This window comes from Hypanus sabinus, chromosome 12, assembly GCF_030144855.1.
Source record: "Hypanus sabinus isolate sHypSab1 chromosome 12, sHypSab1.hap1, whole genome shotgun sequence".
In the NCBI taxonomy this organism is placed as follows: Eukaryota; Metazoa; Chordata; class Chondrichthyes; order Myliobatiformes; family Dasyatidae; genus Hypanus; species Hypanus sabinus.
Window position 1 is genome coordinate 65,841,842 of NC_082717.1, and position 24,510 is coordinate 65,866,351.

A 24,510-nucleotide genomic window follows, 5' to 3' on the forward strand; every position below is an offset into this window, starting at 1 on the left:
CCAAAGCCTCAATGTCCATTTAAGAATCAGATGGCAGAGGGGAAGAAGCTGTTCCTGAATGGCTGAGTGTGTGCCTTCAGGCTTCTGTACCTCCTACCTGATGGTAACAGCGAGAAAAGGGCATGCCCTGGGTGCTGGAGGTCTTTAATAATGGACGCTGCCTTTTTGAGACACCGCTTCCTGAAGATGTCCTGGGTACTTTGTAGGCTAGTACCCAAGATGGAGCTGACTAGATTACAACCATCTGCAGCTTCTTTTGATCTTGTACAGTAGCCCCCCCTCTCCCCCCCCCCCCCCATAGCAGACAGTGATGCAGCCTGTCAGAATGCTCTCCACGGTACATCAGTAGAAGTTCTTGAGTGTATTTGTTGACATGCCAAATCTCTTTAAACTTCTAATAAAATACAGCCCGTCTTGCCTCCTTTATAACTACATCGATATGTTGGGACCAGGTTAGATCCTTGGAGATCTTGACACTGAGGAACTTGAAACTGCTCACTCTCTCCATTTCTGATCCCTCTACCAGGATTGGTATGTGTTCCTTTGTCTTACCCTTCCTGAAGTCCACAATCAGCTCTTTCATCTTACTGATGTTGAGTGCCAGGTTGTTGCTGTGGCACCACTCCACTAGTTGGCAAATCTCACTCCTGTATGTCCTGTGTGTACAGAGAGTAGAGCAGTGGGCTAAACACACACCCCTGAGGTGAGCCAGTCTTGATCGTCAGTAAAGAGATGTTATCACCAATCCACATAGATTGTGGCCTTCTGGTTAGGATGTTGAGGATCCAATTGCAGAGGGAGGTACAGAGGCCCAGGTTCTGCAACTTCTCAATCAGGATTGTGGGAATGATGATATTAAATGCTGAGCTATAGTCGATGAACAGCATCCTGACATGGGTGTTTGTTTTGTTTAGGTGGTCTAAAGCTGTGTGGAGAGCCATTGACCTATTGTGGCGATAGGCAAATTGCAATGGGTCCAGTCATAGACATATCTCCACCCTGCCACTCAAGATTAGTAATCACTCATTTGAGACTCTCACACAAGCCTGTAGTTGCTGGAATACAAAAGTTCTGCACAGCAGGGTAAGCTTGGGAGGAAAATGGGTCATTGTTATTTCAGGTTGTAATGCAGCCCAGACAAAGAGTCTGGATTTAAAACATTAACTGCGCTTGCGCACTTCACTCCAGAGGTACTGCCTGACCCACTGAGTTTCTCCAGCACTTTGTGCGCTCCATTTAAGACTAAGATTTTTTTCTTAAGGTGTGCATTGCAGAGGATTTGACATGCTGATAGTCCTTGTGTGCACACGGTTGAGAGGTTTTTGTTTTATACTGGGGATTTGAGCTTGGAGGGTCTAGTGGTAAAATGGAGAAAAAACAAAGGTCAAATCACCCATCATCTTGTTGAGTGGCCGAGTAAGTTTAGGGGGTGGAGGAAGTTACTGCATGTAACTTAGTGACTTCTTGTACAATTAGTACTTTCATTTGGGTCAGTATCCTTCAACATTTAAGAGTTTGATTCAGTTGCTTGATTTTGGAATCAATATTCTTAAGTTTCCTTTTTGTTTTGTAAACTCCATGCAAATTATTGATACTTGCAGGTAGTATCAAGCTAAAACTACTGAGATGAAAGTGGCAGTTTGGAAAGTGCTAGGAATTATTTGGAACAAGATGAGCATGAAGTTGAAGTGCTGGTAACTTTGCTGTTTTAAACAATGTAACAATGATATCAACAGAATTAAGTATCTACTCAAATGAAGTTGTGTTTGTTAGAGGAAATTGTAATCAATAATAATTCCACCTTGTGAGCTCCATCTGCTTCTGTGAAAAGAGGAGAACAGCAATGCCTGAAGGCTAGGCCAATCCAGTGGAACTGCACCGACACTATTGAGGGGGAAACTTGTCCTTGAAATGTAACTTAAAAATATGCAACAGTAATCATATTTTTCTGTTACAATAATTTCTGTCAGAAGTTGCTGGGATATGCTGGGCTGCAGAACAAGGTAACAGTTAAGGAAACAGATGTCAATCCCCTTTATTTTTACAGACAACTGGAGTAGGGCAGATGTTTATTCATTCATACAATTAGCAATTTTAGGACCAATTGAAAAATTATTCTTCGTGTAACATTCACCCAAAGTAGGTGTGCAGATTGATGCCAGTCAGAATACCTTCAAATTTGTTTCTTAATGCATACACAGCTGAAAATAGAAAAGTGAGGGGCTGGCCATTAGTAATGAATGGGATGGCCTTCCTTATTTATGGATATTTCCAAGTGTGCAGAACTATTTCATTCCAGTGATTTGTGTTTATTTTGACAACAGAACTTGGACAAATGAAACCTTGGAATTTCAAACAAAAGTCTGCAGATCTTTAAACCAATTTTCAAAATGTGATTTTGTATACTTTCTATTGGGAAAAGCCTAACTTGTGAATCATAATATCCGAAATTTTAAATGTTAATTGTTATTTTGAACATAACATCAAATTATTTGCTATACATGTAGAGCACTGCAGCATTCCTTTCCAAGTTTCATAGTATCAAAACTTAAAAGTGTATTACTCTGTTGAAATCCTGGAATTTTTTACATAACGTCATTCACTAAAAGATATGCAGAAGCTTAATAAAGTTGTACATTTCAATAGCATCAACGGCAGGTGTGAATACACAGAAAGTACTGGCCTTGCTAGTGAATTCTGCACTGGAATCATTAATAAGACCATAATACAAAACAGATTTAGGTCATTTGGCCCATTGTCTGCTCTGTCATTCTGTCATTGCTGAATATTATCTCTCTCAACCCCATTCTCCTGTTTTCTCTCTGTAATCTTTGAGGCCCTGCCTAATTCAGAACCTAGCAATTTCTGCTTTAAAAGTACTCAGTGACTTGGCCTCCGCAGATTCATCACCCTATGGATAAAGAAATTCACCCTCATCCCAACATTTTCCCAACCTCTGTTATCAGGCTAACTGGCTGATAATTTCCTTTCTTCCTCCTCCCTTAAAGAGTGGCATGACATTTGCAATTTTCCAGTCCTCTGGAACCATTCCAAAATCTAGTGAGATTTGAAGGGTAATTACTAATGCCTCCACAATCTCTTCATCAACCTGGCGTGTATACCATCTGGTGCAGGTGTCATCTACTTTCAGATCTTCCAGCTTCCCAAGCACCTTCTCCTCAGTAACAGGAACTGCATTTCACTTCTGCTCCCAACACCCTCGAATTTCTGGCATACTGCAAGTGTCTTCCACAGTGAAGTTGAAGTCTGTCCCAAGCCTTATAGGCTCATCAGGCTGGTACTTATGCCGGTTTCCATGGCTTGAAGTGACTGAGAGTAGGAGACCATCTCTCCTCTCCTTCCCCCCCCCCCCCCCCCCCCCCCCCGGATAAGATACCAGTCTATCGCGAGGTTAACCCCCAGCATTTTGCTGGTACTCATTTTCAGCTGGGTGGACAGGAGCAATGTGTGGTTAAGTGCTTTGCTCAAGGACACAACATGCTCTTCAAATTCACGACCTTCAGAATGCTAGTCCAACACCTTAACCACTTGGCCAAATGCCACACTTCTGCAGTGAAAATGGTGCAAAATACTTGTGTTTGTCCTCCATTTCTTTGTGTCCCTTTACTACTCTATTATCTTTTTCCAGTGGATATCTATTTACATTCTCCTCTCTTTTACTCTTTATATTTCTGGAAAAATCTTTTGGTATCTTATATTGTTGGTTTGCTTACCTTCATATTTCATCTTTTCTCTCCTTATGGCTTTTTAGTTACCTTCTTGGCATTTTAAAACTTCCCAATCTTTTAACTTCCTACAGATTTTTTTTTGCTATTTTGTATGCCCTCTCTTCTGCTTTTGTGTTCTCCTGACCACCATGGTTGCCTTATCCTCCCTTTAGAAGACTTCAAATTCCTTTAATTGCACTGTGATACTGATACATCTCACTCGATTCCCTTTTCAAACTGCAGGATGAATTCTCATCATATTATGATCAGTGCCTCCTTAAGGTTGTTTTACCTTGAGCTCCTGAATCAAATCTGGTTCATTACACAACACCCAGTCCAGAGTAGCTGATCCCCAAGTGGGCTCAACTACAAATGCTATAGAAAAACCATCTCATGGGCATTCTACAAATTCCCTCTTTTGGGATCCAGTGCCAATCTGATTTTCCCAGTCTACATACATATTGAAATCGCTCATGACTATCATAACATTGCCTTTTTTATCTCGCATTGCAATTTATATTTTGCATCCTAGCTACTGTTCAAAGGCTTGTATATAATTCCCATCAGAATCTTTATACCTTTGCAGTTTCTTAACTCTACCCTCAAGTGGCATTTGTATACAAGTATCAGGGGTTCCAGGGCATCAGCTGCTGAGAGTATCAATTAATTTCTTCACAAGGCATGAAATTGATGGTGTAATGGCTTTTTCCTGTGGAAAACAATACTGTAGCATCAAATTTGGCGTGGGTTTTGTTTGTCAGAAATAGGAATCTTAAACTAACCTTTTATTTGAAATATTGCCTGATTTTGCAGTTGTGTAGTTTTGAAATTATCAGTCATATTTTCTCTGTAGAAGTATTTGTTAGTGCAAATTAATTTCACAAGTGTCACTGATTAATTAGCTTTAGAGTAGTTTGTATCAAAAATTTCCTTTAGTTACAGTCCTTCGGTCACATCAGCAATAAAAATTAATTACATTTAAAAAAATATGTTTTAGCTGTGGGTTTAATTATATTTTCTATTTCACATTCATTTGATACCTTCATAATAGAAAACTGTTAAGTGTTGTAGAAAAATGCAGTCCTTTAAACCATGCTGGAACCTACAGATCGAACTTTGGAAGTATGTTTTAATTCACTCTTTTTATTCTCATCCAATTTCTCGTGCAGGCAGAACCAATTAAAGTGCTTGTGACTGGAGCTGCTGGGCAGATCGCCTATTCCCTGATCTTTAACATTGCCAAGGGTGATGTTTTTGGAAAAGACCAGGTACCATTTACTCTTTCAAAGCAATTGCTTGAATAGCTAATCCTTTTTAACTCCATAAAGCAACATTGTTTATTACGGAGACTATAGGAAAAGAGTTTGCTTTCTGTCATGCTTTCTCTCTTGGTCATTCTGGTACAGGTGGCCCCCGTTTTTCTAACGTTCGCTTTACGACAGCTCGCTGTTAGGAAAGACATACATTAGTACCTGTTTTCGCTAACCAAAAAGGATTTTAGCTTTTACGAGAAAAAGATGCCCGCTTTATATGCGTGTTTACCCTGAGAAAGACTGCCATGACCGTGAAGCCTTGTGCGTGCAGTTGCGTGCGCATGCGTGTATGTGCTTAACGCATGTATGTGCGTATGCGTGTACATGCCGATTTTTTTTTCTCCAAATCGATTTTGGCTCGCTGGCTTCCCAAATGTGATAATTGAAACTACACCGTACATACAATATTTCTACTTGATATGGGCTGTATATTTATTATATCATTCCTGCTTTTACTATATATTAGTGTAATTTTAGGTTTTATGTGTTATTTGGTAGGCTTTTTTTGGGTCTGGAAACGCTCAAAAGATTTTCCCATATAAATTAATGGTAATTGCTTCTTCGCTTTATGACATTTTGGCTTACAAACAATTTCATAGGAACGCTGTAACTTCGGATAGTGGAGGAAACCTGTACTTTCATTTTAAATTTAAATAAGAATGCCAGATAGAAGGAAGAAATAGAATTATTAATACGTTTGGTTATTTATCCCTAACTAAAACTTCCCAGTGAAATTTTGTCTCCATCTGAAATAGATTGTTGAAGTTACATTGAATTAAGTAGAATCAAAGTGTAGTATCATATATAATACAGAACTGATTTTTTTTTGTGTGTGTGTTACTTACAAAGCCTCTTATTCTGGTGCTGCTTGACATTACACCAATGATGTCAGTGCTTGATGGCGTGGTGATGGAAATCCAAGACTGTTCCCTTCCGCTTGTGAAAGGTCAGTAGACTAAATGAGTGTTTAGCATCTCCTTAAATTTGACAGATCACTAAAGTAATTTATTTTCTGTTCGAAGGCACTTAGTGAATTATAACAGAAAATTTTATTTTTGCTTTCTATGTTGTGTAGGGTGGGTTACAGTTATCAATCGATAATTTGTTAAACTGGGCATTGGACTACAAACTTAATTTGAATTTGATCATCTGATTCCATAATTTTATAAGTATTGAGCTACTTATTAGAAATTTTCTTGTGCGCCGATTATAAACCATGCTAATAGGTCATTAATAATGAGTCTGGCTGTGATCTGAACTGTTCTGTATCCATTGCATGTTAATGTTTCACAAGTGATTGGTTAAGAACCTGCAATTCAGATGAGCGTTGGAGAGATCTTAGTCATCCTTTCAAGCTCTTCAGTAAACATTCAAATTCTTTTTGGAGAGTTAACTAAATCTTTTTGAATTGAATGTTTCTATCCCACTCTTAGCCAGTGAGTCTCGGATTATGCAACTGTATTGAGCAAAAGACAATCTTTGCTCCATTGTTTCATTTGCTGCTTTTGGTTCTTCAGTGTGCTCATAACTGCTGTTTCTCATTTTCTTCAATTCATGATTTTGAAAGCTTCAGCTTTTTGTGGGCTAAGTAGGGGAAAACCCAGTTATGTCGGTCGTCGTGGCTTAAGTATGTCATTCTGCACTGATTCCAGCAAAGACTTTTTGCACCTTTTCTAATGCATTTCTCTACTTCCTAACTGGGCACAATATTCTAAATGTGGATGAACCTTGAAAGCTTAAGTGTTTAATTCCAAATTTTTAATTATGTCCCTTCATAAAGCCCAGTATACTGTATAATGTTTTCTACTACTTCAGACAGTGCTGTCATTATAGATTAGTTTGTCCTTGTGACACAAAGAATTAGTCTTCCACAAATTTTAAATTTGTGCTCTGTGTGTCAATGTCATGAAGCTAGTGTTGATTCCTGAAGCCCATCAAAACCAGCTGCTGAACATGATTTACCTGATTCTGTATGATTGTAAATTGGCATGTTTATTGTTCTTATCAACACTATTCATTACAATACTGTGGAGTATTTTCTGAATTGTGGACAAAATCAGTTTATGGACATGTGTAACAACAAAACCCTTTGCAATCTGTGGTAGATGTAAACTTGTCCAATATTAATTGATCTTGATTATCTTTTATAGAAGGTTTTCTTATTGCTGAGTTTAAACAAGTTTTGTTGAAGTTGTTGGATTCTTCCTTGAATCTTTTGAATTTAAAAAAAGTATATTTGTAGTTCTGTAGTCTATAGGCATTAACGATCTACAGTTCCATTCTGATATGTTCTTTCTTTGATCTGATCTTCAGTATATAGGTGTAAATCAGATCAAAGGAAGAACTTTATTTGTAATTATGTTTCCTTAAGGTTGTTGTAGCTGGGGATGGTAGTGGGGTTTGGCAACCAAGTCTGGTTCCTGGCCTTCAGGTATGGCTTAGCTACTAAGCCCAGCGGAACTGTCTCTACTGCCAGGCGAAGAGGCAAAGGCAGGTTCCAGCGCCTTAAAACCAGTCACTTTGGGCAGATGGGGCTCATCAGCAGTGATGGAAGAAGGAAAACTGATTTCAAACCTCTGCTGCCTTGTGGCTATACGCACTCATGTGGGGAGGCTTTGGGAGTTAACTCCAGGGAAAAATCCAGAGCTGGAGTTACTAAGGCAGTCCCACATTGAGTTTAATGCTGACTGGCAGTTCCTGCAACGACACTGGTGCCAAACTTTATCAGTCTCTGCAGTTCTTTTTGAACCATCTGCTGTGTTGATGGGGGCCTGATATGTGGGTAAGAACTTGCCCTCCATGTCGTACTGCCCTGGCTTGCGTATCATGTAAACAGCTGGGAAGCAACATTCATGGTCAACCCTGATCAACGGAGGGCCTCATTTGTAATTATTCTGGAAGTCCTTGTCCTTCCCCTTAAGGGATTAAATAAACTGTACCTGAATCATCACCTCTTTAAAGGCTATATATTTTTTCAGTTTTTTTTCTGAGAGTCCTTTTTTCCAATTTATCTTGGATAGATTATTCTAGGAAATTAAAAGTTTTGATATTTTGATGCAAGTGGCTTGTATCCCATCATTACTGCTTATCCATTAAACCACTGCATAAAGATAAGTAATCTTTGTTACATATACCTCCTCTAGGGGAAACTTTGGAAACAATGTGGAAGCATTAAATCTTCCCCAATTCCTGCAGTGAATCTTGACAATAAAGATTTCCCAGGTTGATTTTCAGCTTATGAATCTTGTCCTTCAAAATGTTTGTATTTTGAGTTGACGGTTTAAAAAGGCCAAATTCTGTGTAAATCATTACTCATTTATATTAAAAAAAAACTTCAGCTGCTCTTCTGTTCAACAATTCCATAGTAAGAGCACTGTTAACTATTTCCATGGGGCAAAATAAACTGTTGGAACCTACATATCACGGACTGTGACAGACTTGCCCAAGAATGCATTTGGAAGAGTTCTGTCCCAACCCTCTGTTATCCCTAGGCCACATACTCCTCCATGAAATATCTGAAGCTAAGCTGCTCACAATGCTTTTCTGTTTGTTTATTAGCAAGTTGATTTTAAAATGAATGTTTGGCCATTGTAATTGGATTCCTTTTAATTTAAGCCTTTTTCCTTGTAGAGGTTATTTCAACTGACAAGGAGGAGGAGGCTTTTCAGTCAATTGATGTCGCAATTTTAGTGGGCTCAATGCCAAGGCGGGAGGGAATGGAAAGGAAAGACTTGTTGAAAGCTAATGTGAAGATCTTCAAATCCCAGGGTGCTGCTTTGGACAGGCTTGCCAAGAAGAGTGTCAAGGTAACACACTTTCAGCTTAATAGCTTTATAGAGCTTGTAGTTCTGTGTGAAAGATCCTGATTGATATCAAGGACAAAGTCTCTAAAAAGTTGTGGCCATGGATAGATGATTGACTTTTAACCAAGGCTGGCAACAAATGGAACTTTACAAACTAAGAAAGGATTATGAGGCTTGTAGCTTGAGCCATACACTGTCTGTGGCATCAATGAGTTGGATGGCAATTAGAATAAAATAGCCCATGTTTGTAAATACTACTGAAATACCAATAAGGAAAAATAACTTAGATTTGAAAGTGTGAGAGCAAAGTAGTGCTGAAAGCACTTGACAGGTTGATAAGTAGCTGTGCGATGAGTTAATGCTTTTGGTCTATAGTGTTTAGTAAAACTATTGTTTAAAAATATAGTAAAACTTGGTGGCAGCACAGTATCGTAGTGGTTAGTGCAGTGCTTGCAGCACAGTGTAATGCTTTACAGTGCCAGTAGTTCGATTCCCACCTCTGTCTATAAATAGTTCTCCCCGTGACCACGTGGGTTTCACTTGCACTCTAACGACATGGGTAGGGTAAGTGAGTTATGGGTATGCTATGTTGGCACTAGAGGCGTGACAACAGTGTGCTGCCCAACACAATCCTCGCTAACTTGATGGAAACAATGCATTTCACTGAATGTTTTGATGTTCAAGTGACAAGTAAAGCTGATCTTTAATCTTTAGTAAAATGAAATCCACTATCTTCTTACTTTATTATCTGCTGCCTGGGTGCTAAGTGATTGGATCATCAGGGTGCTAAGTAATTGGCCCAGATGGCATGTTTGATGTGGAGTGGAGAAACCATTGAAACATTCAATGGAATTGCAAGGAAATGACTACTGACAATATTCAGACAATCTGTTGAAATAAATTAGGGCTCACCAGGAATTAAACCATGTTTGTTTTAGGCCCCTGAGCGACCAAAGGAAGTGCAGAGGTCATTGATTCCTGAGAAATATATATCAATCCATAATAAATATAAATCAGATTATGAATAGCACTGGAAAATTAAGAGGCAGGTGATCACTATGCTTTTGGCGAATGGCAGAGCAGGTTTGAGTGGCCATATTATCTACTCCTGCTCCTCCTGTTTTGTATTTTCTTATGGTATTTTTATGGAATAAGTTGGTGAGTAGTGTGCATGGCATATTGGTACTGCATCTAATCTTTTAAAAATCTGTAAGCTACAGTTTTATAGTGAACTTAGCACTTAAATATTTTATTATCTTTATTGCACCTGACACTACCAAAGTTTTGCTTATGGATAGCGATTCTTACTTTCCCCCCACTTTGTATTACCATTTAAAATAAAGAAATTATTTATTTCAGGTTCTTGTTGTGGGAAACCCAGCCAATACCAATTGTTTGATAGCGCTGAAGTCGGCACCGTCAATCCCAAAAGAGAATTTCTTTTGCCTGACTCGCTTGGATCATAATAGAGCAAGAGCTCAGGTATACAGCTTTAATTTTGAAACACAGGCATTTGGAGACCTAAACGGGGGGACGTGTTAGGAATTTGCCATAAATCCTGCTTTTTGCGATGATGGCAAAAACATTTTATTGGGTAATCGTTGTGCATAAGTGCTCAGCTGGAAGTTACGGATGAATGCAGAGTTGTCTTACATTGAAGGAAGACAAAATAGTTTTGTTTCTACATAGCACACTCGCAGTTGTTAATGCATAGTTTTTCATGGAGGTGACAAAACAAATTGAAGGTGAAGCAGTATGAATTTTCAGACTGTATGAATATTAGTAAGGCATTTGGCAAGGTTCCCCATGGAAGGCTCATCCAAAAAGTTAGGAGATACAGGATTCATGGAAATCTGGCTGCATTGGTTCGGAATTGCCTTGTCTGTAGAAGGAAGAGGATGGTAGCAGATGGAATGTATTCTACCTGGTGGTCAGTAGTTAGTGGTGTTTCACAGGCATGTGTTCTGGGAACCCCTGCTCTTAGTACTTCTATAAATGAGTTGAATGAGGAAGTGCAAGGATGGGTTAGTAAGTTTGCAGATGATTTAAACAAAAAAGTTGGTGTGTGAATAGTGTGGAAGGTTGTCAGAGATTACAATTGGAATACAGACAGGATGCAGAACTGGGTGGAAAATTTGCAGATGGATTTCAATTCGGAAGACTGAGGTGATACACCTTGGAAGATTGAATTTGAAAATGGAGTACAAGGTTAATGACAGCATTTTTAGCAGTGTGGAGGAACAGAGGGCTCTGTTGGAGTCCACCTCCACAGATCCCTCAAAGATTATGCTCAATTGAAAGGGTGGTTGAGATGGCATGTGGTGTGTTGGCCTTCATCAGATTGGATCACATTTGGAGTGTTGAGTTAATTCCTGGTTGACTAAATCTGAAAGCTTCAGAGGGGACCCAGAGCAGATTCACTTGGATGCTGCCTGGATAAGAGAATGTGCTTTATGAGAAAAGGTTGAGGGAGCTGGGGTTCTTCCTCTTTGGGGTGAAGAAGGATAAGTGACTTGATAGAGGTATATAAGGTTATGAAAAGCATAAGTAGATTGTGCAGCCAGTCCCTTTTTACAGGGCAGTGACCAATACCAGAAGTCAACTGTTGAAGATTAGTGGAGAAATGTTGAGGAGGCTCTGGAGGAATTAGGGGAGATCTCATTGAAACCTTTCAAATATTAAAAGGCCACAGTTGGAGTGGGTTTGGAGAGTATGTTTCCTATAGTGGGGAAGTCTAGGACCAGAGGCCACAACCTCAGAATACAAGGACACCCCTTTAGAACAGAAATAACCGGAGAGTAATGGTTGTGTGGAATCCATTGTCACAGACACTGTAGGGGCCAGGTCATTTAATATATTTAAAGTGAAGGTTGATAAGTTCTTGATTAGTAAGGATGTCAAAAATTACAGGGAAAAGGCAGGAGAATGCGGTTGGGAGAAACATTAAATGAGGGGAGAAGACTTGATGGGCTGATGGGCTTAATTCTTCTCCTATATCATATGGAGATGTAAGACTTGAGTAGTTTGAACACTGCCGGAATGGTTTAAAGGCTGACACACTAAGGGCGCTTAAAAGACTCTTAGATAGGCACATGGATGTAGGAAAAATTTAGAGTTATGTTCTGTGTAGGATGGAAGAGTTTGATCGTGGAGTAGGTTAATAAAGGTCTGCACATCACCATGGGTCAAAGGGAATGTACTGTATTGTGTTTTATGCAAACGTAATTAATCTAAATAAATATGTTGTACATTGCCAGTCCTTCAAAGTTAGAATGTTTTGTTTATTTCTATAAATCTGGTTTCTTGTTAATGACTTGTATTACAATTTAAGTTTTCTTTTAGCTTGCGTCTAGATTGAATGTACCTTCTAATGATGTAAAGAATGTTATCATCTGGGGCAATCACTCTTCCACTCAATATCCAGATGTACATCATGCCACTGTGAAAATTCAAGAAAAGGAAATGAGTGTCATTGATGCCATCAAGGATGATAATTGGCTGAAGAATGAGTTTGTTACCGTAAGTAACAGCCTAATTGTGAATTTTTGCATTTGGAAATGAGTAAATTAACATTAATTCTTTTGTATTGTTTATTTTAAATATTTTACTTGAAAATTTTCTTTCAAAACTGATGCTATATAATTTAAATGAGTTATTTTTCTATTTTTTACATTGATATTAGATTGTGAAACATTTAACTGTAATCCGAAGGTACCTTCCCTTAGTGAACATTGCAGTATTTGGGGAAAAAAATATCAGTATTCTCTGTGCAAACAAAGACTGTAGTAGGAAAGAAGTATTTTATCTTGCAGAAATTTATGATAAGAGTGAATCAGATGAAGATGTGATAGATTTCAGATAGGTTGTTTTCTTAGTCTATCATTTGAAGTCTGACTTAATTTCCATTGAGTGTACAATCATTTATTTTATAAAACCTTAAACCATTGATATTGTCTATTTAGTAAGTTCACCTTTGGTCTTGGATTCAGTTGAGTGAAGTTGCAAATTGTTGTGTAACATGCGTATAAATGTGTTTATTTTTAACTTTGTGCTGAATATAATGGCTGTTATTTTTGAAAGGCCACTCTATGCCATTGAGGGCTTTTCTGTTCACTTTAACACTTATCCGGGTACGTTGGGCCTTTCAGTTGCAGCATTGTTGGTGCTTTGTGTATTGTGGTTTTTTAAAATTAGAAATAAGACTTAATTTGGGCTGTGTGATTTCCTCAGATGTTTCTATTTTAAGTCAACGTTCATCTTTTATGCAGTAGCATATAGTTTTTTTTTACAAACCCCATTTCCAGAAAAGTTGGGATATTTTCCAAAATGCAATAAAAACAAAAATCTGTGATATGTTAATTCACATGAACCTTTATTTAACTAACAAAAGTACAAAGAAAATAGTTTTACAGACCAACTTAATTGTATTTTGTAAATATATACAAATTTAGAATTTGATGGCTGTAACACACTCAACAAAAGTTGGAACAGAGTTAAAATAAGATTGAAAAGTGCACAGAATATTCAAGTTCCACCGGTTTGGAAGACTCCACATCAAGCAGGCTAATTGGTAGCAGGTGAGGTATCATGACTGGGTATAAAAGTAGCGTCCATCAGCGGCTCAGTCTTTGCAAACAAGAATGGGTCGTGGCTCACCCCTTTGTGCCAAAATTCGTGAGAGAATTGTTAGTCAGTTCAAAAGGAACATTTCCCAATGCAAGATTGCAGAGAATTTAGGTCTTTCAACATCTACAGTACATAATATTGTGAAAAGATTCAGAGAATTCAGAGACATCTCAGTGCGTAAAGGGCAAGGTCGGAAACCACTGTTGAATGCGCATGATCTTCGAGCCCTCAGGCGGCACTGCCTAAGAAACCGTCATGCTACTGTGACAATTATAGCCACCTGGGCTCGAAAAACCGTTGTCACTTAACAGTCTGTCGCTGCCTCCAGAAATGCAACTTGAAACCGTATTACGCAAGGAGGATGCCATACATCAACTCTATGCAGAAATGCCGGCGAGTTCTCTGGGCCAGAGCTTATCTCGGATGGACCGAAAGACTGTGGAACCGTGTGCTGTGGTCAGATGAGTCCACGTTTCAGCTAGTTTTCGGAAAAAACAGGTGTCGAGTTCTCCATGCCAAAGGTGAAAACGACCATCCTGATTGTTATCAGTGAAAGGTGCAAAAGCCAGCATCTGTGATGGTATAGGGGTGCATCAGTGCCCACGGCATGGGTGAGTTGCATGTATGTGACGGTACCATTGACTCTGAGGTGTATATTAGGATTTTAGAGAGACATATATTGCCTTCAAGGCGACATCTCTTCCCGGGACGTCCATGCTTATTTCAGCAGGGCAATGCCAGTCCACGTTCTACATGGGCTACAACAGTGTGGCTTTGTAGACACAGAGTATGTGTGCTTGACTGGCCTGCTGCCAGTCCAGATGTATCTCCTATTGAAAATGTATGGCGCGTCATGAAGGGGAGAATTAGACAACGGAGACCACGGACTGTTGAGCAGCTGAAGTCTTATATCAAGCAAGAATGGACAAAATTTCCAATTGCAAATCTACTACAATTAGTATCCTCAGTTCCAAAATGATTAATAAGTGTTATTAAAAGGAAAGGTGATGTAACACAATGGTAAATATGCCTCTGTCCCAACCTTTGTTGAGTGTGTTGCAGCCATCAAATTCTAATTTTGTATTTATTTACAAAATACAATTAAGTTGGTCAGTAAAACTATTGAAAATCTTTTCTTTGTACATTTGTCAGTTAAATAAAGGTTCACATGAATTAACGTATCACAGATTTTTGTTATTGCATTTTGGAAAATATCCCAACTTTTCTGGAAATGGGGTTTGTATAATCAAAGTTAAGTATGGTGGATACTGGTTAACTGAACATATCAGGATCAGTCCTTTTGGTCCATTATTTGACTATTCATGGAAATAGTTAAAAACAAGTACAAAAAGATAAACTACTGTTTAACTGAGTAACAAATTAATTAAATGAAATACCGAATAAATTAGAATACTGACAATTTTACTAGTGGTTGTTCTTTGTAATGATGATGACAGCAAACCTGTGTGGGAGAGATCTTAATAAAAATCCTGTGGCAGTTCCACTCTCTGTCTCAGAATTTTGGATCCAGCGGGACAAGTAGATGTCACAACTGTGGTCTTCCCTAGTTGTAGTGAATAACCATGACTACTGTGCCTCGACATACCTTTCACTCTCCACGTAGCACTGCAGAACTGCCTTCCTGGCCATTGGATCTCACTGTAAATATTATCAGCCCAGTCCACCAGAGCTGACTTCACATGCTAGGACAAGCATGTTCCTATATCACTGGGGTACGAAGCCAACTGGCTGCCCTCACCTGGTTTAGCCCGCCTATTGTTGTGGTGTACTGGGATGTGGCCACTGTCAAATGCAAACAGCTACAGGTGAAAACTTGAGTGTCCAGAGAGGACAAAGGGTAACATTCAAGGTGGTTGTCAATAGCTTCGAATTTTTCATAGTCCCTAACGTGTTTAAGTCGTGAAATCATTTCACTTTTTTTGTAATTTATTTTTTATTGAAGTTCATCATCAAACAAATATTTCCATAATATGTATTTCAGACATTGTACATATATGTCATATAATCATATATATCACAAATCTCCACAAAGTATTTATTTGAGGTATACACTTATAGAAAAGAGTGGAAAGGAAAAAACTATGTACAAGTAGGGAGCGTTTTTTTTTACAATATATTCATTGATTTATGAGAATAAAATCAGGCCTATGAGGCATTGTGTAGTTAAACCATTTTTCCCAGTATGAATCAAATTGTTCCAGCTTATGATTAACAGATCAGCGCTGTTATCTTCTCCATTTTGTAAATGTCCATTGTAATTTCCATCCAAGCATTTATAGTTGGGCTCTCCTGTGATAACCATTTCCTAGTAAGAGTCTTTTTACCAGCCACGAACAGTATATTCATTAAATATTTATCTCCTTTCAACCATTCTTGAAGTATATACCCAAAGTATATGGTCTTACTCTCTAAGGGTATTTCACATTTAAAGATGTCTTGTAGGGCATTGTGTATCCCCCCCCCCCAATAGTTTTTGACAACAGGGCAGTCCCAAAAAATATGATGATGATTTGCATTTTGATTTCCACAGTTTCTCCAGCAAACAGGGAGGTTACTATCATAATGGGATTTCTGAGAGGATGTAATAAAATATCTTATTAAGTTTTTCCATCTAAACTCCCTCCATTTCTGTGAACTGGTACACTTCCATTGATACCTCCATATTATTGTCCATTCTTCCTCATATTATTACCCCTCCTTCCTTCTCCCATTTTGTTTTAATGTATGAAGTCGAATGTGTCTTAAGATTTGACAACCCCTTATACATGCTTGAAATTATTCTGCTACTGTTCTCTGAATTATATGCTTATCTAAATAGCTCTATCAAGCAGGTACTTGGTTACATTTTTAAGCATCTTATTAACATATTGTCGCATCTGTAAATACCGATAGAAATCTTGTTTTTCTAATAAATATTTCTCTTTAAGCATTTCAAAACTGAACATGTTCCTTCTTTCATTATGTTGTAAAGAACTGTTATTCCTTTAGCTGTCCAGTCCTTAAATCTAGCATCCAATTTATTTGGTATAAAATCTGAGTCATATGCACACCATTTAAGAATTGCAGTATTTCCCTCTAGGTTATATTCTTTTATAGTAGTTTTCCGTATTTTAAGAGTCAATTTCACCCATGGGTTATCAATAGTATTTATGTACCCTTGCAGGTTGTTATCAGTCAAAATTACTTGTATGGGGATGGGAAGTACCCGCTCCTCAATATTTTTCCATTGAGCGTCATATGATGTGTTGCACAGCTCTCAACTGTGCTGCAAAATAATAATCTCTAAGAGAAGGTAGGCCCCATCCCCCCCCTTTTCCTTTGCTAATTGCAAAGTTTTGAGATGAACTCTAGGCCTTTTACCCTGCCAAATATACCTTGATAGCATCTTGTTCCATTCATTGAATTGATTGTGATTAATCTCTGTTGGTAGGGTTTGAAAGAGATATAACAGTCTGAGCAGTATATTCATTTTAATAGACTCAATCCTTGAACTGAAACTGAAAAAAGGAATCAGGTTCCATCTTGCCACATCTTCCTTAATTTTTTATATAAAGGCTGATAATTACATTCTGATAATTTTGCTGAATCTTTTGGCATAATGATGCCCAAATAGTTGAAAGACTCTGTGTGCCATGCCCAGGAATATCAACTTTCAATTTCTCTTGGTGGACTATAGTAATATGAAAGTAATTGAGTTTTATCTATGTTGATCTTGTATCCTGATAATTGACCATATTGTTCAAAGGATTCCATCAATTTATGTAAAGAGTATGTTGGTTGCCCTAGATAGAACAAAATATCATCCGCATAACAAGCCAATTTATGCTCTGTCCCTTTAATAGTAATTTCCCTGATATCTTCATTTTGTCTGATGTATTGAGCTAATGGTTCCAGATATAACGCGAAGAGTAGCGGTGACCATGCACAACCCTGTCTCGTGCCCCTTTCTAGGGTAAGACTATTTGATAAATATCCATTGATTTTAATCCCAGCAGTAGGATTGTCATATAGTGTCTGTATAGTTTTAATAAGTGTCTTGGAAACCAAATCTATGTAAAACTCTGTAAAGAAAATTCCAATTAACCGAATCAAATGCCTTTTTAGCCTTCACACTTATCACTATTGCTTCGATTTTATTTTTTTGTGTATGATCCATAATGTGAAGTGTCCTTCGTATATTGTCTTGTGTCTGGCGTTGTCGTATAAAACCTGTCTGATCGTTACGTATCAGTATGGGTAAAAACTCCTCTAATCATTTGGCCATGATGGAGGTAAATAATCTATAATTTACATTAAGAACGGATATTGGTCTAAATGACCTGCATTCCATTTTATCCTTGCCTTCTTTCAGTATAGCTGAGATTATCACTTCCTTCCAACTGGGTGGCATTTGTTCCTTTTTTAGAGCCCAGTTCAGTGTGGGGAGTAAAACAGGAATTAAATTCTTTGTACCACTCTGCCATATACCCATCTGATCCTGGTGACTTGCTTAATTTAAGACTACTAATTGCAGCTTTTAATTTAACTTCAGTTATGTCAGCAGTCATCGTTCTATTTTGTTCTTCGCTTAAGAGAATTCAAGAAGGTGTCAATTTGGGTTATGCTTCCCCCTGGAACTTTGGAATAAAGAGTTTTGTAAAAAAAAACTTCAAAAGCTTCTTGAATTTCACTTAGCTTATTTTTTTTTATCATTTTCGCTCTTGGGTCCCAAATTCTATAAATTGTATTTTCTGCTATTTTTTTTTTCAGTTTCCACGCCAGTATTTTCATAGATTTCGATCCACTTTCATAATGTTTCTGTTTCGGAAACATTAAATTTTTCCTGATTTCTTGTGTAGCCAAACTATTAATTTCATTCCTAATTCTTTTAATTTCCCCCTAATGTATCCTGTGCCAAATTCAATTTGTTTTTTCTCTAGTTCCTTCAGCCTATTTTGTAATTCCTCTAATGTTTTATTCCTTATTTTTTTCTTATATTGTGACGACCCATTTCCTGGCACATCCGAACCGGCTCACAATTAGATAGCCTACGGGGGTTTGCGAGCACAGAGCTTTGGAGCCTCTGCGCCACGGGGGGCAGGTTGAGGGAGGCTTAAAAGTGAGGCTGAAGATTTCGAATAAAGTTTTTCCTTCGACTGCAGTTACCGACTCCGTGTCGTAATTTTAGCGCTGCATGTAGCACACCGCTACAATATGAAGATATCGCTATAATCTTCCCTCTTAAGACAGCCTTCAGAGTATTGCATAAAATGGGAGGTGAAACCTCTCCATTATCATTAAATTCTAAGTAGAGACCAATTTCTTTTTTTAATTTGTTCCTTAAAGTACAGATCATTGAGTAGACTTGAATTTAGTTTCCAAATAGTATTCTTTGGTTGTAGGTCAAAGTCAACAGATAAATATACAAGTGCATGGTCACTTACATCTATTGTCCCAATTCCACAGGTGTTTATTTTGTCTTTGTCTTTTCCAGATGTTATGAAATAGTCTATTCTTGTACATACAGAATGGGGAGCAGAATAATGAGTGTAATCCCTTCTGTCAGGGAAAAGGTCCCTCCATATATCAATTAAACCAACATCCTCAAAAAGTGTATTACCATAATATCAGTAACTTTCTGAAAGAAACCAATATCACTTCCCAGGGGTGCGTATATATTAAATAGAGTAACTGATTTTCTGTCTATATTCCCCTTACCAGAATATATCTGCCCTCTTTATCTCCCATTTCGAATACTTTTTCAAAATTTAGCTTACTTGAGAAAAGAATAACAACTCCTCTCCTATGTACTGATTTATATGAGGAGAAAAGCAAATTAGTGAAGCCCATTCTCTTTAATTTTTTATGCTCATTATCACTTAAATGAGTTTCCAATAAATATACTGCATGGGCTTGTTTTTTCATTTTGGATAAAATTCTGTTACGTTTGATTGGATTTAATAGCCCATTGACATTAAAAGAAATGAATTTCACCTTGTCCTTGGCCATCTGTATTTATCTGTAAATGTATCATTGAAATTAGCAGAATAAAACTTAATCAATCTACTCCCTGAACAAATAAGAACCAAGAAACGCAAATAATAACAAAAATGGCAACTAACGTATGATTCCAAGGCTGAGGTCTCTAGTAGATGACCCTGCGTTGAGCTAGCTGTGGGGGATAACCCCTCCTACTTGTGAGTTGAGGGCCCCCACTGGAGTATTCATAGAAGTCAGTAAACAAATCCATTACACAGAAAAGATTTCCCTGTGTACTTATATATATTTGAAGTTAGCCAAACTTTATGGCTCTTCTGAAGTGGGTGAGGACTGTGTTTGGAAAACTCCCAGTCTCTTTCTGATATACTACTCCCGACCTCCTCCCATCTCCTACCTTCTCGATTCTCACACTATTTCCCAAGCCAAGCGGGATAATTCCTCTGCCAGGCTTTCCCTCGTTTTGATCACTCTGACGGGCAACCCTCTGGCCTTCATGTCTATAGTCGCCTCTTCCACTGTCTGGTACAACCGCGTCCCATCATCATAAAACACTCAAAGCTTAGCAGGGTACGGAGTTTGAAATCTAATCCTTTTTTGCTTTAGTACTCGCTTTACTTCAGAGTATTCTTTGTTTCTGCAGGACTGCGGGAGGGGGGGGGGCGGGGTAATCTTGGTCGAAGTATATTAATTTATTGCCTAAACGCACTCTTCTTATCCCAGGTCCTTCATAGAATCTTTACCTTGGTACTGTGCTGAAGGAATTTAATTATTATTGAGCATGGCTTATCCTGGGTAGGTTTTGGGACTGACGCGCGATGCGTTCTCTCGATTTCCAGCTCCATAGTCGAGGGAAGCTCCAGCGTGTCCCACGGCAACTTTCTGACAAACTCTGTCATAGACAAGCCCTCTGCTCCTTCGGGAACGTTGTATATTCTGATATTTTTCCACCGTGATCTTCCCTCCAGGTCAAGCAGTTTAACTTGGTGATTTAATATTTTTATCGTCTTACTCAGTATTCGTTCAATGTTTTGAACGTGATCTTCCAACTGTTATTTTTTGATGTTGGCGAGCTCTGACTTAATACCATGTAGCTGCTGCTTTATATCTTTCTGAAACTCCCTTATCTCTTTCAGAATTTCGATCGTATTCGCCGCTTCGCCTGAACGAGGCTCAGCGTCTGCCTCGCTAGCACACGGTCGGGTAGGAGAGCCGCTCGCTGCACTCCTCTCGGCTGCAGGCTTCGCAGTGTCGCTTTTTTTATTTCCATTCTTTTTCCCCATTCTTGCCCCTCTTTTCAGTTCAAATATTTTTCAAAAAATACTATATTTGATGGGTTAACAGGGCTTAATATGCGTTTTTCCGGAGGAGCTACTGACTTAAACTGCTATTCTCGACGATGACGTCACCGGAAAACATGAAATCATTTCAATTTTGTTTCTGACTGTTTCTGGCATTTCCAAGTCTGAATGCTTGAAACTGCAGTGAGCAAAGTAGTTCGGAATTGTTCTACTGCCAACCATCAGTGACAAAAATCAATACTTTTTATGCAACTGATGCTATTTTAAAAACTGCTGTAAGCATAGGGTAGCGTCTAAAGGCCAGAAGGCGCGCATGTGACTTATGCTAGTTAGAAAATGTTTGACAATAGTCTCCTGCCCCAGTTGAGCGGCATATTGTCCCAAATAAATGGCTGCCCCAATTAACTGGAATCCACTGTATATCAATAGAGGCAGGGGAACCATAACCCACAAAAGCCAGATGTATTTAGGAGTGAAAGTAGAAATTGTCAAAGATGGGCATTTTCCACTTGCAATGCAAATGACCTAATGTTGATGAACTTGGATTGATTCTAAAATTGGTTTGTTTCTACCAACAGATCATACAGCAGCGTGGTGCTGCAGTGATTAAGGCAAGGAAGCTTTCCAGTGCAATGTCAGCTGCTAAGGCCATCTCTGATCATATGAGGGATATCTGGTTTGGCACTCCTGAGGTATGTTTGCCACCTATCTGTAATAGGCAAACTTGTTTTATTTTTCCCTGAAGCATACGTCATTCACATGAAAAGTTTTATTTCATTGCCGCATGCCAGCCAGCCTTTGTTAGGATTTTGAAGAGATTTGGTATGTAAATCTTTTGAATTTCTAAAGATAGGCCATGGAGAGCATTCCGACAGGTTGCATCACATCTGGACATGGAGGCTCCAGTGCACAGGATTGCAGGAGGCTGAGGCTGCAGAGGGTTTTGATTCAGCCAGCTCTATCATGAGCACAACCCTCCTCCATTCAGGATCCAAGAGGGTGGCATTCATCACTGAAGACCCTTAATATCTAGGACATGTCTTCACTTCCATCAGGGAGGAGGTACAGGAACCAGAAGACCTACACTCTAGAAGTGATTCAGCTTCTTTCCCTCTGCCATGAGATGTCTGAATGATCCTTTAACACTACTTAATAACTTATTGGCACTATTCTGTAATTTATAGTCCTTTTATGTCTTTGCACCATACTACTGCCACAAAACAACAGGTTTCACAACATAGAAGTCAGTGATAATGAATCTGATTCTCAGAAAAGTGAGGTGATGCATTTTGGGAGATCAGTAGCTGTAGGATAGGCATAAGGAATGTTCCTGAATAGAGGGATGTTCACAGTTCCCTGAGACAGTCCTAACGCAAGTATATGGAGTAGTGAAAGAAGACTATTGCATGCTTTCCCCAAATGGTTGTAGAATAAGATAGTCAAGTTGGAGGTTAGCCTGTACTTTGAGGGTTGTGTGCAGCTCTGGTTACCATACTGCAGAAAGGATGTGGTTTTCATGGAGAGCATGGAGGAGATTTACCAGTATGTTGCCTGGATTGAAGGATTTTGGTTTTGTAGAGAGATTAGATGGGCTAGAGGTGACCTGACAGAAGAGTACAAAACAGGGCAGAACAAGGTATTACTTGAAGGTGAGAAGGAGTTTTAAAGAGGATTTGAGGGAAAAGTTTTTTTTTAGGATTTATCTGAAACTTGTTGCTAGAGGTATCAACAACAATTTTGAATGTTACAGTGAAAATGAAGATTTGGAGAACTCAGTCAGCAAAAGCATTGTATGAAGATAGTGCATTCTGTGCTGAATTTTGTTCATTTACAGTCAGTCAGAGAACACTGAATATACATTGGATGAAATCCTGTGATAACTATTACAAACCAATAGTTTTATAGAACTAGTAATAATCTAATTTTTTGTTTAATTTAAATACATAACTGGTTACTCATTAAGCAGTGGTTCTCTATTTTTACACCTTTTTAGCTATTTCTAGAAAAATTTGGCTGATTAGATAGCCACTTTATTAGGCTAAAATGTACTGGTCTTTGATGCAATTAAATGACATCCACCATTTTTAAATAGGCACTTGAATAGGTGAGGGCTAATGAGGGCAGATGGGAACATTGTGGATGGGTAAAAAGTCAGCTTGGGTGGGGTGCACTCAAGGGCTTGTACCTCTACTATACTACTCTGACTATGATCTTTTTGCAGAAGTATTTTGGTGAGTTGCTGAATTAGTTGTTTCATGAAGGAGACTAAAAGGGAAGCAATGTTTTTAACGCATAGGGATTGACAGCATTGAGGTTCTAGTTTCACTTCCCTTACTGTGTGTGGTATTGCAGAAGAATAACTCTCAGTGCAAGCCTTCTGAAAATAACTTCCCTCCATGTGCTTAATTTGCATAACTTCACCAAATTTTCGACTTCCAAAAAAAATCCCTTTTAATTTTGCAAGGATAATTTGGGACAGCAATTATCATACAGGAAATTTTGATTCTAAACATTTGCTGATTATTTTCTTTACCATTTTCTGGTCTGGTCTCCTTGGCACATGCACACACATTCTGTTGGAAGGTTAAATCGCCTCCTAATGGGTGGGTGTGTGGGGGAAATTGGGATTGATGTAAATGGATGTTGACAGTTAACATGGATTTGGTGAGACACAGGGTCTTTTCCACACTATACAAACTATTTTATTTCTACTCTGCTAGAGTAGTTAAAACAATGCATAACTTCAGTGAGGGTACACAGCTGATGGACATCATCTTTTGTATTCTGGGTTAACAGCTGGTTGTTCACAGTGGTTTGGTGATATCCATTTCAAGGTTATTAAGGTTGTAAGCTGATAAAAGTTGAACTGGGATAACATGACTTCTTGTCCAGAACTTTTATCACTAATGTGGATTCTGAATGGAATGTAGGTGGCTTGCAACATGTTCTCTGAATACAAATTGTAATATCTTGTTGCATGCTTTAAACAACTTGTTAATCATGATTAGTAGATCAAATAATTCCCATGAAGAGCAGCTCTCGAAACAAACATCCTTTAAGCAAAAATAGTTCATAGGAGAAACCTACCAGGTTAGGCAATATTTTTGAATGCTGACACAATAAGACAGAGAAGCAGAATTAGGCCATTCCGTCCATTTAGTCTACTCCACCATTTCATCATGACTGATTTATTTTTCCCTTAACCCCATTCTCCTCCCTGTGAATTTTTATTAATAAAGGACCTTTCAACCTCTGCTTTAATCGTTCCCAATTACCCAGCTTCTGCAGCTGTCTGTTGTGGTGAATTCCACACAATCACCATTCTCAGACTGAAGATGTTTCTCAACTCATAAAAGGGGCATCTTTTTATTCTGAATCTGTCTTCTCTCATCCTAGGTGCTTCCACTATGGGAAAGAAGCGAGGTTTATGCAGAGCAGCTAGTGTTAGAATGGTCAGGCTTTGGATCAACGGGCTGCTTCTGTGAGATGTGAGACCTGATGGTCTGCCTTATATCTACATCCTTCTGGGAGACTGAAAACTTTGTAGACGAGTCCTATTGAGGTGGTCACACCCAGAGTGCAGGCTCCAGATAGGAGACGAGTGATCACCAGGAAAAGTAAGGGGAGTAAGCAGGGTTCCCCTGTGGCCATTCCCCTCAGCAACATTTACCCCTTTGGATACTGCTTTGGGGGGGGGGGGGTGACCTCACACAGCAGCAGCCAGGCCAGTGGTACTGAGTGA

The 24,510-nt window shown here is 38.6% G+C and overlaps 1 protein-coding gene across 1 annotated transcript in view; it reads left to right on the forward strand.

The window, feature by feature from the left end:
- Window positions 1-24,510, forward strand: part of mdh1ab (malate dehydrogenase 1Ab, NAD (soluble)) — a 33,686-nt gene that overhangs the window by 1,467 nt on the left and 7,709 nt on the right. Inside the window, exons 2-7 of the mRNA XM_059986127.1 lie at window positions 4,898-4,996; window positions 5,891-5,987; window positions 8,672-8,847; window positions 10,204-10,326; window positions 12,187-12,363; window positions 21,347-21,460. Coding sequence (XP_059842110.1) covers window positions 4,898-4,996; window positions 5,891-5,987; window positions 8,672-8,847; window positions 10,204-10,326; window positions 12,187-12,363; window positions 21,347-21,460 — 786 coding nt within the window. The remainder of the gene's footprint in view (window positions 1-4,897; window positions 4,997-5,890; window positions 5,988-8,671; window positions 8,848-10,203; window positions 10,327-12,186; window positions 12,364-21,346; window positions 21,461-24,510) is intronic.